Source organism: Chrysemys picta, chromosome 2 (assembly GCF_011386835.1).
Source record: "Chrysemys picta bellii isolate R12L10 chromosome 2, ASM1138683v2, whole genome shotgun sequence".
Classification (NCBI taxonomy): Eukaryota; Metazoa; Chordata; order Testudines; family Emydidae; genus Chrysemys; species Chrysemys picta.
In genome coordinates, this window is record NC_088792.1 from 211993678 (window position 1) to 212007309 (window position 13632).

At 41.4% G+C, this 13632-nt stretch overlaps 1 protein-coding gene across 16 annotated transcripts in view; it reads right to left on the bottom strand.

Annotated features, from left to right (window-relative positions):
- ZNF521 (zinc finger protein 521) overlaps positions 1-13632 on the bottom strand; it is a 277408-nt gene that overhangs the window by 148557 nt on the left and 115219 nt on the right. For all 16 annotated transcript variants that reach the window (XM_065585398.1, XM_065585397.1, XM_065585395.1 and 13 more), the window contains one exon: positions 7963-11315. In XM_065585398.1, the coding sequence (XP_065441470.1) occupies positions 7963-10875 (2913 nt within the window). In that variant the 5' untranslated portion in view covers positions 10876-11315. The remainder of the gene's footprint in view (positions 1-7962; positions 11316-13632) is intronic.

Here is a 13632-nt window from a genome sequence, read left to right on the forward strand (position 1 = left end):
TATCATTATGCCAGTAAATAAGTCCTTAGGCTTATTCTACACTAGAAAATCGTTGCCAGTATACCTGTATAGCTGTACCGGCAAACCCTCCTAGTACAGACACAGTTTATACTGGCAAAAGATACTTTCACCAGTACAGTTTATAGCAGTTCCCAAGGCCGTTTGGGGGGAGGGGCGGGCGGAGGGGGGGGGGGGGGGGGGGCAGGACAAATCAGCCTCCCTGCTAGTCTTCTTGCTGTCCTCCCAGCACGCCTGCCCACTGCTTGCTTCCTCACCCGCCCACCGCTCTCCTCCTCGTTGTCCGCCTGCCTCCTCACCCCCCTCCTGCCGGTCACTCGCCTCCCCGTTAGTCTCCTCGCTGTCCATCCAGCGCCCCCCACCCCGTCCGCCCGCTGCTCTCCTCCTTGCCATTCGCCTGCCTGCCTCCTCATCCCCCTCCCACCTGTCACTTGCCTCCCCGTTCGCCTCCTCACCCCGCTCGCCCGCCCACCTCTCACCTCACTTGAATATCGGGACAAATGGCGTCACGATCGTACATCGGTCAGGACACAGGACAAAGGGCTAAATGTTGGGACAGTCCCGATTTTATGTGGGGGCCCCCAAAGCACAGGGCCCAGGGCAGTCGCTCTGATTCGCCCTACCCAAGGGATGGTTCTGGCAGTTCCCTCAATTAACTATGCTCCAAGAGCAAAAGGACACTTTTTGCCAGTTTACCTGTACCTATGCTACAGCTTTAGCCAGTTAAGAAATGTAAAAAAAAAATCACCTCCCTTACCCAACATTGTTATAGTAACAAAAGTTTCCAGTGTAGATCTGATCTGAGGCCTGCTCTACACTACGAAGTTAGGATGACATAAGTCACCTTATGTCGACCTATTTGTACATGTGTCTACACTCAAATTTGTCTCCTGCAGATGTAAGTGCCCCAATTATACAACATAGTAAAATCTCCTTCCCGAATGGTGGAGAGCCATGGTCAGCTTACTGAGGTCAGCACAGTGTGAGTGTAGAGACTGCATGAGCTGTATTGACCCTAACGGTTCTCCAGCAGCTGTCCCACAATGCCCCATTCTCTACAACTGTGACCACTCTGTTCTTCATTCCCGTGTTTGGTTAAGTGGGGGAGAAAGGAGGCATGAGAAACAGTTTGTTTATGTATATAGGAATGCCTCTTGTATCCTACGGGGTGGGGGGGGAGGAGGGAGGGAATCTCAATGAAAGTTTCATGGAGCTACTCTGCAATCCTCTCCCAAAGACTTCTACAGATGGCAGCCTTATTTCTTCCTCCGCGGTAGGATACTTTCTCTGGACACACTGCAATGAGTTTGGCTGGCACCCGTAAACAGGTTAGTGGCATATGGGTCTGGACAGCTTGGGGGTGCTCTCTGTGCCTTTGTTATCCTCTAGAGTGAGATATCAGCTAAAGCCACCACTGCCTGTGGCAAATAGTGCCAATACTGAGTGCCACTGCACTATGCTCATATCCCTGGAATAAAGAACAAAATTGTATTATTTCATGAAAACAAAATTCCTTCCCCCACTGCCTTACCCCTGGCAGGCCATACTCACCATAGCAGAGGGTGGAGTGCAGTGCTATGCAGAGGCACTCCAAAGCTGTACTGTGAATAAGCATGTCTTAATAAAATATTTTATGGAAGTAAGGGAAGGGAGCTTTGAAACTTAATTTTCCCTTTCTATTGTGACTGTAAATCCACTAATACATCTGTCTCTTTTTATCAGCAGCTGCTGTCATTGTGGCCTTGAGGGGTACCCCTCAACACCCGCAGAATGTCAGACCCTGAGGAGAACAACATGTTCAGGAAGATCCTGCAAGCCCATGCTGCATCAGACCGTGAACAAAGGGCCTGGAGGGCCAACAGGGCAGATGGCATAGAGAAGGAAAAAGCAGAGAGGAGAAAGGCCCAGGAGTCCCAACAGGAAAAGAAGAGGGAGATGCACCAGGAGATTATGGTTCTTCTCAGACTCTCTATCCTCTGCAGTCCTGGGAGAATTCCATGGTAGTAGCTCCACACAGCCTATCCCTACCACTCCACGCTGGAAGACAGCAAGGAAAACCGCAGCTTCGCTTTCATATGAGCAAACCATCGTGTGTATGTTCCACAACGGACTACATCTGTGCACTGAAATGGACAAAAATGTTCTCTGCCTTTCCAATTTGAAAGTTCTAGTCCACTAATTTAAAAGTTTGTATTGTAGTCCCTGGTTTTTTTTTTTTTTTTTGCACATTGTTTTTCTGCAGTGTTTTGCCACTCAACAGTGGCAGATTTCTATTTTTGGAGAATAAAACTATCTTTATTAGTTCACAACACATATTGCAGCATGCATAGCGGTATTCAAAGCACACTGTATGTGTAGATGTACAGCAAGGACTGTACTGTTCCTAATAACACCAAAGCTCCAAGCCCAGAAAACAGGCAGGGCCCAGAACACTACAAGGGTTGACCATTACAGTGCTCTTTCAAAGCCTCCTTCAGCTGCATAGCTCTGCTTTGGGCTCTTGGAATAGGTCCTTGTGTCTGGCTGTTCAAAGTCAACAGAGAGCCCCTCACCCTCTACCCTGGCACCAGCTTTCCTCCCTTTGCCTCACAGAGATTATGCAGGATACAACAGGTAGCTATAACAATTGGTATATTTTTCTCACTGAGATCCAATCTAGTGAGTAAACACCGCCAGCGTCCCTTCAATCTGCCAAAAGCACATTCAACAACCATTCTGCATCTGCTGAGCTGGTCGTTGAATCTTTCCTTGGTGCTGTTGAGGTGGCCGGTGTACAGCTTCATGAGCCAGCAGAGAAAGGGGTAGGCTGGGTCTCCCAGGATCACTACTGGCATTTCAATATCACCAATGGTAATCCCCTAGTTGGGAAATCCTCTAGTTGCAGCTTTCTGAACAGTCCTGTGTTCTTAAATATACGAGTGCCATGCACCTTCTCTAACCAGTGCACATTGATACCAGTAAAGAAGCCCTGGTGATCCACCAACACATGCATAACCCTTTCTGTTGACATACTCTGCGGCAAGGTGGGCTGGTGCCAGAATAGGGATATGTGTACCATCTATCTCCCCACCACAGTTCAGGATACCCATTGCTGCAAATCCATCCACTATGTCCTGCAAAATGCCAATGGTCACAGTCCTGCGTAGCAGGAGACGATTTAGGGCCCTACACACTTGTGTGGCAACAGCCCCCACTGTGGATTTTCCAACTCCAAAATGATTTCCCACTGACCAGTAGCAATCCACTGTTGAAAGCTTCCACAGTGAGATCACCACTCATTTTTCCACTGTCAATGCACCACTCATTCTGGTGTGCCTGTGCTGGCGGGCTGGGGTGAGCTCAGCTCACAGACTCAGAGTGTGGCCATTTGTATTCAAAAGTTCTGCAGCCACTGCTCATTATGCCAAACCTGCATTACAATGCAATCCCACAATTCAGTGCTCGTTTCTTGGGCCTAGAAGCAGTGCTCCACCTTCTGCAGCTGCTCCATGAATGCCACTAATAATCTTGAATTGTTTTTCACTGTGTCCCTCAGCAATCTGTCCTCCAAGAAATTGTCATGTCCCCATTGTTGTGGTAGTTCCCATGGGTCTGCAAATACAGGAGAATCGTGCAGCCTATATTTGCAGTATTCAGAAAAATAGTGCACGCATCTGTGGGCTCCATGCTTCTGTCAGAAGAGGTGGACACTGATAAGTGCTACGCAGGTTTTTAAATAAAGGCATGAAAATATGAGCAATGGATTGCATAATGGAATGGAGAAAGTTGCAAGCTGAGAACTTGACCCCTAGCTCCCAGAGATCCCTGCACAACTCATTTCTACCCAAATGTATTGCAAAAATCCCCCAAAAGGCATGGCGCTTGATGGCAGCACCTGGCACGTTGGGATACCTAACTGTGGTGCATTGTAAATCTGCATCAACACAAGCACTCCTGGTGGGTGTGCGCAGCACCGACGCAAGCAGCCAAGTATGCACATGCTTGAGCAATATACAAACTTCAGGAGCTGTATGCTGACATAACTTACATTGACCAAAGTCTGTTGTACAGACATGGCTTAAGTCTCAAAAGGTAAAGGCAAAGCTACAAAGCTTTCTGCTGAATCAGGAGTTCTCCCATTATGTGCTTCATTAACGTAAGTATGACAACATTTTAAGGAGGGGCAACAGAAGTAATAATACCTAGCACTTATACATGCTTTTCATCTTCCAGGTACTTACAAACATTTAGACTAATTAAGTTTCCCAACACCCTTTTGAGATAAATTTGTTTTAGCCCTGTTTTACTGATGAGGAAATTAATACAGAGAGGTTCAACTGATTTGCCCAAGTTAACAAAGAAATCAATGTCAGAACTAGGACTGAGTTCTGGTCCCAGTCCACTACTCAGACCACACCTCTTCCTCAACTTCTAAACATTAATTACCACCCAGATTATTATTCTATTAGCTTAATGAGCTAATGCAGTATGCATTAGTAGTAAATCAGGAACTTCTGAAACCCCTATAGCTCATTAAATACAGAAACAATACTAGGGCCTCTCCACTTTTAGATATTTATCAACAGTTACGGTAACTTTTAGTAACTAAAAAACCAGAAATTATATGGACATAATGAAAGGGTATTAGCGAACTATCTGTTTAGGTTTGTTCTCTATATAGGATGAACAAAATGAAAGAGAAGCTGAGCAGTTGCACCTTTTTAGTTCAAATGTAGAAACAATGATCTAAGAAATCAGGTGATGTAAGTTTTAGTCTCATCTTCCACTTCTCTGTTGAAAAAAATTATTTTAGTTTCCTTAGCATGTATGTCGGTTACTTGAATAATGAAGGGTTTGCAGAACTATCCGTGAGACCACAACTCTTTATATTTCTCTCGCTTCAACAGTTAGAAAGCTCCTAACGTCCAGTTCAACATTTCAAACCATGTACCACCTGATAAAGCAAATGGAATCTCTGTTCTATTTATTACTATGGAAACTTTTTGTCACAAATTTTTAAAAAATTAGATACTGGCATTTTAAGTAGATACATTTTCCATGGGACATTGTCACCTTACAAATCATATTCAAAACAACATATGTCCTTATCTATTATAAGAACAACACTTTCAATTACTAGCAGTTTTAGAAATCCAATTTACTTTTCACTCTGTTCTTTTTTGGACTTTGAATTTCTCTCTGTCTGAACACAAAAATCTATTAAGTGAGTTTTGCTTTTGTTTATGATCACTTTCACTGCTACAGAATCTGGGTCGCTGCAGTTTGACAAGCGTTTACATTTAAAATTTTTAAAAAACAAGACATTCTTTTTATCAGCCTTTGGCTTTGTGAAGCTTGTGGATGATCTCCAAAGAGAGACTGCTGAGCTAGAATTGATATGCAAACTAGACACAATCAACTCCCGTTTGAATAAGGACTGGGAATGGCTGAGCCATTACAAACATTGACTCTATCTCCCCTTGTAAGTACTCTCACACTTATTATCAAACTGTCTGTACTGGGCTAGCTTGATTATCACTTCAAAAGTTTTTTTTCTCTTAATTAATTGGCCTCTCAGAGTTGGTAAGACAACTCCCACCTGTTTATGCTCTCTGTATGTGTGTATATATATCTCCTCAATATATGTTCCATTCTATATGCATCCGAAGAAGTGGGCTGTAGTCCACGAAAGCTTATGCTCTAATACATTTGTTAGTCTCTAAGGTGCCACAAGTACTCCTGTTCTTCTTTTTGTGGATACAGACTAACACGGCTGTTACTCTGAAACCTGTCTAAAAGTATTGACACTCTATAAGGGACTTGACTTAATAACCTTCTCAAGGTTATCGTGTCTGCCATGAGCAAAGAATTTGAGGGCCCAAAGGTTACTTACCTAGAGGCTACAACCGCAATAATTGAAAACATAGTTTACAAACAGTGGATGGGGAGCTGATTGGCAATTTTAGGGCATATGAATGATGGGCTGAAAAATTACCTAAAGATCTGTTATTTAAGAATGATCAGTCTGAAAAAAACGTTTCATATGAAAATCCAGAGGCCATACCAGGGCCGGCTTTAGCGTTTTTGCCACCCCAAGCACACACACACACACAAAATAAAAAAAGCCGCAATCGCGATTGGCGGCAATTCAGCGGCAGGTCCTTCACTCCGAGTTGCCACCGAACGGCCGGACATGCCACCCCCACCTCTTCATTGGCCGCCTCAGGCACCTGCTTGCTACGCTGGTGCCTGGAGCCGGCCCTGGGCAGTACATCTATTGAGAGTGGAAATTCATTGAAACTATTTGGATTTTTGACTTCTCCAAACTATTAAAGTGGTTGGTTTTATCAATGGAAAGCAGAGAGGCCAATCAGGTTACAGGGTACAGGAACTCTGATTATGACATCCTCCAAGCTTATGAAGTGCAATAAAATGTAGATGTAGAACCAATTTGTTAAAAAGTATAATAGCTTTTGAGGGTGCCAAGGAAATAGCCAACCACCTGGGAATTTGTCTTAATGTACATGGTTTGGGGTGTGCTTGGGGAAACCAGGATAGGTTTTCAACGTGCCTGAGGAGCTAGGAACCTTTATAAGCCTCAGGAAATCTCAACTAATATCCGAGAAGAGTGAAATGAAACTAAGATGACTTTTAAAAGAAATAAGGCAAGTCAGTCTATGATTCCTAGTCAACATACCATAGTATCATCTCCCTACTCTTGCCAAAATCTTGTACTGCAGCCAGTGGAAGATTTTTTTTCTTTTGCATTTCTCTGTGAACAGAGCCATATTATTCAATGTTCTGATTACATGCTATTCTGAGGTATTTGTTTATCCTAGCAGATGGCATCACAAATATGGGGTGGTGGGAGAACAATCATTTGAGCCCATTCTCCCCATCCCATGCTACATCAATGTGCATCTCAGAGCAAAGCTTAGCAAGACTTTGGGTACAAGTTATTTTTGGAACACAGAGAGAGAGACAGAGAGAGAGAGTGTGTGTCTGTGTGTGTGTCTCTGTGTGTGTGTGTCTCTGTGTGTGTATTGAGCTATTAGGTTTCCTAAATTGTTGAGAGTCCTATATGCAAAAACTCATCTCCAAAATGCTAATTAGCACATTTTATTCATTGACCATATTAAGGCAAAAAAGATTCTCCCTTCACCTCCCACATGGATCAGTTGTGACATTTCCCTCCACCCTTAATACCACCCCCAAATTATCTCTTAGGCTAACGTAAACAGGTGAGAGCAGATGAAATCTTTCAAAAAACCGGGATGATCATTTGTGTGTAATTTTACTTTTTAAGTTGTTCTGTATAGATAAAGTTTAAATCCTCAGGTACTTGGTGCATTGGTGACATTGTGCTATCTAAAATATTGTTAATAAAAAGAAAATTAAAATGGAATTGCCATAGAAAGCTCATTTCACCATTTACCCTAGGTAGGTGATAAATTGTGAGTTTCATTTTAATCAAAGTACGGTAAAGACAGGGAAAATTAACGTCTGAAATGTAATCTACAAAAATAACCCCCCAATTTGTTGTTCACAATTTTTTTTGAACGTTCATCTTTTTTGCCAGCATATTGGCTTGATGTATTTTATTTCTGTGACATTAATACTCTTTGCCATAAGCGCAAGTCATACCAAGGGATTCCGACTTGCAACAAAGCTAAGTTAAGATTCCAGATCTCAGTTGTGCTGGCATGAAGACTGGTCTCTCAGTAATACAGAAGACAATATCCTAGGGAGACTGGAATTAGTCCTATTCTGCACCAATCAAGCCAAAACACAAGGCATATCAAAAAGCAAGTAATTGCTAGCTAACGGCTATGGGAGGAACTATACCATGGTTCAATCTAAGCAGTTCCTGGCACATAACAATAAGCCCTGAGAAAACTGCAGTGTAAAATGGGGGAGTTTTATCAAAAAGGTGAAAAGCAGCAACAGCAAAAGAAAAAGGTTTACCTCATCAGATTGAGAAGGGCTGATTCTGGGCATTGGAGATACTTGTGGTGTTTTCAGCTGTGTACTGTTGCTGTCTGGAACAAGCTCTCTGTGGATTGACTGGATATGATTCTGGAGTTCACTTTCTGATTCAAATTTAACATTGCAACTAGAACAGCGAGTCTTCAGTCCCCCTGCCTTGTTTTTGTTCTCAATGGAACTCAAGTTCTCATTTTGACCCAAGCCTTGTCTGTTACTGCTTGAAGGGATGTTGACACTTGGACTACCACTTTTACTGAGATTAACACAGACAGCGCATAGACCATATGGCAGACCATTGATGTCAAGTTTCACTAAATCCTGTTTTGAGCGGAATTCCTTCAGGCAAGAAGCACATTTGTACAGTTTCTGAAGATGCTGTGCACGCCCTGTGGATTGCACTGCAGAGCCATTTCCTGTTTTTTGCATGTGAAATGTCCCATGGATTTTCAGTTCCAAGGTAGAGGTCACTGTTTGCATGCATACCACACAGCGGAATCCTGTTAAGGAATTTCTCAAATCAGGGTGCATTTGGCAATGCTCTAAAAAATCCTCCTCACTCTGTAGAGGCATTTTGCAAATTCTGCAGTTTCCAGTGTCCAGGCTCTTACTATGCGTGACTTTATGTTCAGTAAGAGTCAGAAGAGATGGAAACCGCTCACCACATATTGGGCACATATAATGTTTCACTGGTCCCAAGTGTGTCTGCATATGTTCACGGAGCCCATTTTCAGAGAAGAATGTTCGAGAACACACATTACACTTGTAATTCCCTTTAATCAGCTCTGCCTTCTTCTTTACTATAGCACTTTCTCCAGGTCGGATGTTGTGGTCTCGAAGCTGATGATTCTGCAGGAGTGTTTCCATTGTATATGCTGCTCCACAAATGTCACAACCATACATGGGCTCAGATGTATCAACATCTTCTTCACTGCCATCATGGCTATTATGTGACTCCTGGCTATTTGTCAACAAGGTCTGGAGCTCCACTTCTTCTTTCTGAACTTGCTCCGATGCTCCATTTGTTCCACAGTTTGGAGTTTTAGTTTCAAAAACACAATGTTTTTCCCTCAAGTGTTTCTCTAGCAATATAATAGCATGAAAAGCTTTGCTGCAGAATTTGCAGTTGTATTTTTTGCTATGTGTAGTAATGTGGCACTGAAGCTCCACCTCTGTACCAAACGACTCGCCACAGAAAATGCACTTGTGCACTTTCCCTTGGTTCTCCAGGTGATTGTGTTTAACATGAAGCTGTAGGTCAGTTTCATTACGGAAGTCCCAGTTACAAGACGTGCACCTGTATACCTTCTTTTCATTGCTGTGCTTCACAGCCAGGTGTAGTTGAATGGAGACTTTGGAGTCAAAAACCTCTTGACACAAGGTGCAGCGGAAGAATACAAATGTATGCATGTCGAGCAGGTGTTTTTGCAAGTCATCCACTGAAGTGAACTGCTTGTCACAGCTTTCACAGATATAGTATGTAGAGGTTATCATGAAATGAATTGTAACATGCTTCAGCAGCGACTCCTGGTTTGGAAACTCCTTGTTGCACTGAGGGCAGGTCAGTTTTGGCAGGACTGTGTCAAGGTGGGTTTTTAAATGAGTCTGAAAACCATCGAGAGACGTATACTTAGCACCACATTGATTACAGACATATTCACCTGCAGGACGTGGAGGAGCGCCACCTACAGCTTGCATCATCTTTAAAGAAGTTTGCTCTATAGTTACAGGAGATAAGGGGCTCAAGGCTCTGGATTTCTTTCCATTGTGGATGTAATTCAATGCCAAAGGAATGTTCTTATGGTTCTCCTTGATATGCTTGTTCAATTTAAGGACACTGTTAAATATTGGAGAATTAGTACAGTAGGAACAGGAATATACTTCTACTACTGGATCTTTTGGGGTTCCAAGTACAGGGGAACCAAAACGGGAACTGCTAAGATCACAATGGACTTGTCTAATATGCTCTTCCAAAGAAGAATCAGTAAGAAATCCCATGTAGCAATGGGGACAAAAGAATGCATTACTGTCTTTAGCAGCAGGGTTTGCAAACCCATGAGAACATCGGATATGTTCCTGAAGAGTGTTGAGGTCATTAAATACTTCAGAGCAGAAGTTGCACTGGTAGACCATGGCAGGCATGGTAGAAACAATCAGTGCTGGGTCTGGAGCTTCATGGACTTGCTTAAGATGTTCATTCAGATTATAAAGTGAAGGTAACACCTCCAAACAATACTGACAGATATGCGCTTGTTCAGGTTTATCTAAATGCATAGTTTTCAGGTGTATCTGCAGAACAGCAAGGCTTGAAAATAACTGTTTGTTGCAATAAATGCAGCTATAGGTAACTTTTGCTTGCTTATTCGAAGGACCAGTGATATCTGGTACTTGTTGGGCTGCCCGCTTTCTTCCACGACCCTTTGTTATTGGCGGAGCCGTTTCTACCATTGTTGAACTGTCCACCGAGAGGTTTGAATCTGGAGTGGTGCTAGATACTGAGGTGTAGCCAACAGTTACCAAAGAAGGACTGTTGCTATGATTGCATGATTCAGGTTGCTGGTGACTATCCATGTGGCTGTATAGTTCTTCCACGGTATGGAAGTTCTCTGAGCAAATGCTGCATGAATTCTTCTTTTCACCATTATGAGCCTGCTCCATGTGATTTACAAGAGAACTTTCCTCTACAAAGAGTTCATGGCAATAAACACATTGAAGAGCAGCCCTGTCTTCATTAGGGGAACACTCGGGGTGGCATTCTGCTATGTGTTTCTGAAGATCTTCAGGGAAATCAAAGCCTTCTTCACACTGACTGCATTTCTGAGTGTCTTTCATTTTCCACTCCTCCATCCTGGAGGCAGACTGAGAACCATCCTTGTTTCTCTCATGAACCTGCATGTGACCATGCAGTGAACTAGACGAAAGGAATCCACGTCTACAAATGGCACATTTATATGGCTTGTTGGATGTATGAGTCTTTAAGTGAATTTTAAGGTGATCACTCCTTGAAAATGCTGCATCACATTCACTGCAGTGATACTTCTTGTCTCCCGTGTGAAGTTTTATATGGCGATCTCTGCTCCGCTTGTGTTTAAAGAGGCGACTGCAATATGTGCATTTGAAAGGGAGCTTGTCGCTGTGACTTTGTTCGTGATGCTTTAAGTAGCTGAGCCGACTGAACGACTTGTCACAGAACTGGCACGGATAAGGCAATCCTGGGCCACCCTCTTCCTCACCAAAATCACAACCTTCTCCATGGCTTGGTGAAGTCTGGTCTTTGCTGGAAGGTGATGAAGCTGGCCATGAGCAAGTGGGGTCATCCTCAATATCCACTCCATCTGGAATGAGAAAAAAAAGTGCACATATGCTTATTCCCCTGGAGTTCAAAGAATACACTAAGTGTGTATAAACATGCAAAAAGCTGAAACAAATATGCAATGTACTAAACTTGGAATGGGATACTTTTCAGCTCCAACAGCTTTTATTCCACATTTATTTTTATCAAACTGTAAAATATGAAAAGTTATTAAATAGTTCTGTGCCTATATTATCCTTTTATTGCTTTTTTATCATCCTCTCTTAGTTGCAGGATATATATTATACATTGACAACTTTATTAAAATGCAGATTTTAATATATTTAATGTTTCTTTTGTATCCATTGGAAAATGATTTGCATATTATGTGAGCATCTGAAGAGTCAATGAAAGGAGGAAATATTACAGAAATGATTTAAAATTAATGCAGTCAACCCTCATGCCTAGTATTTAATAAAAATTCCCTGTGCTTTTCCTCTATTTTTTCCCCTAAAGTTGGTTCTGAAAACAGAAATCTTTTAGGGGTTATTATTGATATAAACTTTGGTGCCTTCAACAAAATAATATTAAAAAAATTACAAGGAAGGAAGGAAATGGACACAAACCATAATAAAAATGATGTCTTCTCTAAAAAAAAATGCAGCCGTGATCTCTTCAATAACTATCATTTGGTAACCTCAAGCCAGAAAATGGATTATTAAATGTTCAAAACAAACTAACAAATATTATTATACTAAGTCAGCTGGGATCAAGGAAAATGAGAAAGTTTCACAAGAGCCAGTTCCCAACAGTGTATTTTGTTTCTAAAGTTCAAGAGGTTGCCCACCATTTCTTCCTTTTTGCAAAAATCTCAGCGAGCTGAACTTCCTTAGTTAAACAGAACCAGTACTTTTAGGTGATCATAGACAAAGCAAGTTGTGAAAAACTGGAAACAGGAAAAAATGATACATGGTTATGGTAAAACCGGAAAGATTTATGAGTAACAAAGAAACGACAAACAAAACACAAGCCAGCTATTAAACTAAACTAGTTATCTACGATATTACTTCACTTCTGGACCCGGTGAGTTTTAACTAAGTGCTTAGCAGGTGCTATCTGGGATTTTTGCAGCCTTCCTTTTAAACAAACACATACTGCGGTTTAATGACGGCATTTCTCTTAGTATAAAAACTTTTTAAAAGATACAAAATGCCCGACAGCCCCATCTAAAACAAATAATTCTTTATTCCCTTCCAGGGGCAACATCATTGTCTTATTTCCTTTTAAAAACAAAGTTGATTAAGATAATACTATAGAAAATGACTGAATAAACATGTGGGGAAGGTATTTTTCTTAAGATATTTTTCAACAAATGCAAAGTTTCTTAACATTTACAGCCCTGTAACAAAGAAACTTATCATATTAACATGAAAGTTAGAGTTGGCTTATATCATGTAAACAAATTCCAAGCCTGCTTTCTTTAAGGTAACAAGATTTTACTAGATTATCAGCCTCCTGCTTATCCACAGGAAACAGATGAGGATTCATTCCTTTCCTGCCTCTAGAAACTGATGACAACGCCATCTCACTATCAATGCCAGATGGCAACCATTTAACTCTGAGAAAACAACCAAACACCAATCCTGGAACCCTGCCCATTGCAACAATGCTTTTCAATATAAGTTGAAAACTGCATTTTGTATCCTCTTGTTTATTACTCTGAAAGAGAGGTTTTAATTACCTACACATTACAAACACACGCACGCACACACACACAATATCCAGTTGGCCTACGGAAAAAGACATTTAAACAAATAGTAGGGCTGTTGATTAATCACAGTTAACTCACACGATTAACTCAAAACATTAATTGTGATTAAAACAACTAATCGTGATTAATCGCAGTTTTAATCGCACTATTAAATAATAGAATACCGATTGAAATTTATTAAAAATGAAATTTTTGGATGTTTTTTTACATTTTCAAATATATTGATTTCTATTACAATACAGAATACAAAGTGTACTATGCTCACTTTATATAATTATTTTTATTACAAATATTTGCACTGTAAAAATGATAAACAAATAAATAGTATTTTGCAATTCACCTCAGAAAGAATTGTAGTGCAATCTTTATCGTGAAAGTGCAATTTACAAATGTAGATTTTGTTTATTACAGAACTGCACTCAAAAACAAAACAATGTAAAACTTTAGCGCCAACGAGTCCATTCAGTCCTACTTCTTGTTCAGCTAATCACTCAGATAAACAAATTTGTTTACATTTGCAGGAGATAATGCTGCCCACTTCTTGTTTAAAATGTCACCTGAAAGTGAGAACTGGCATTCACATGGCACT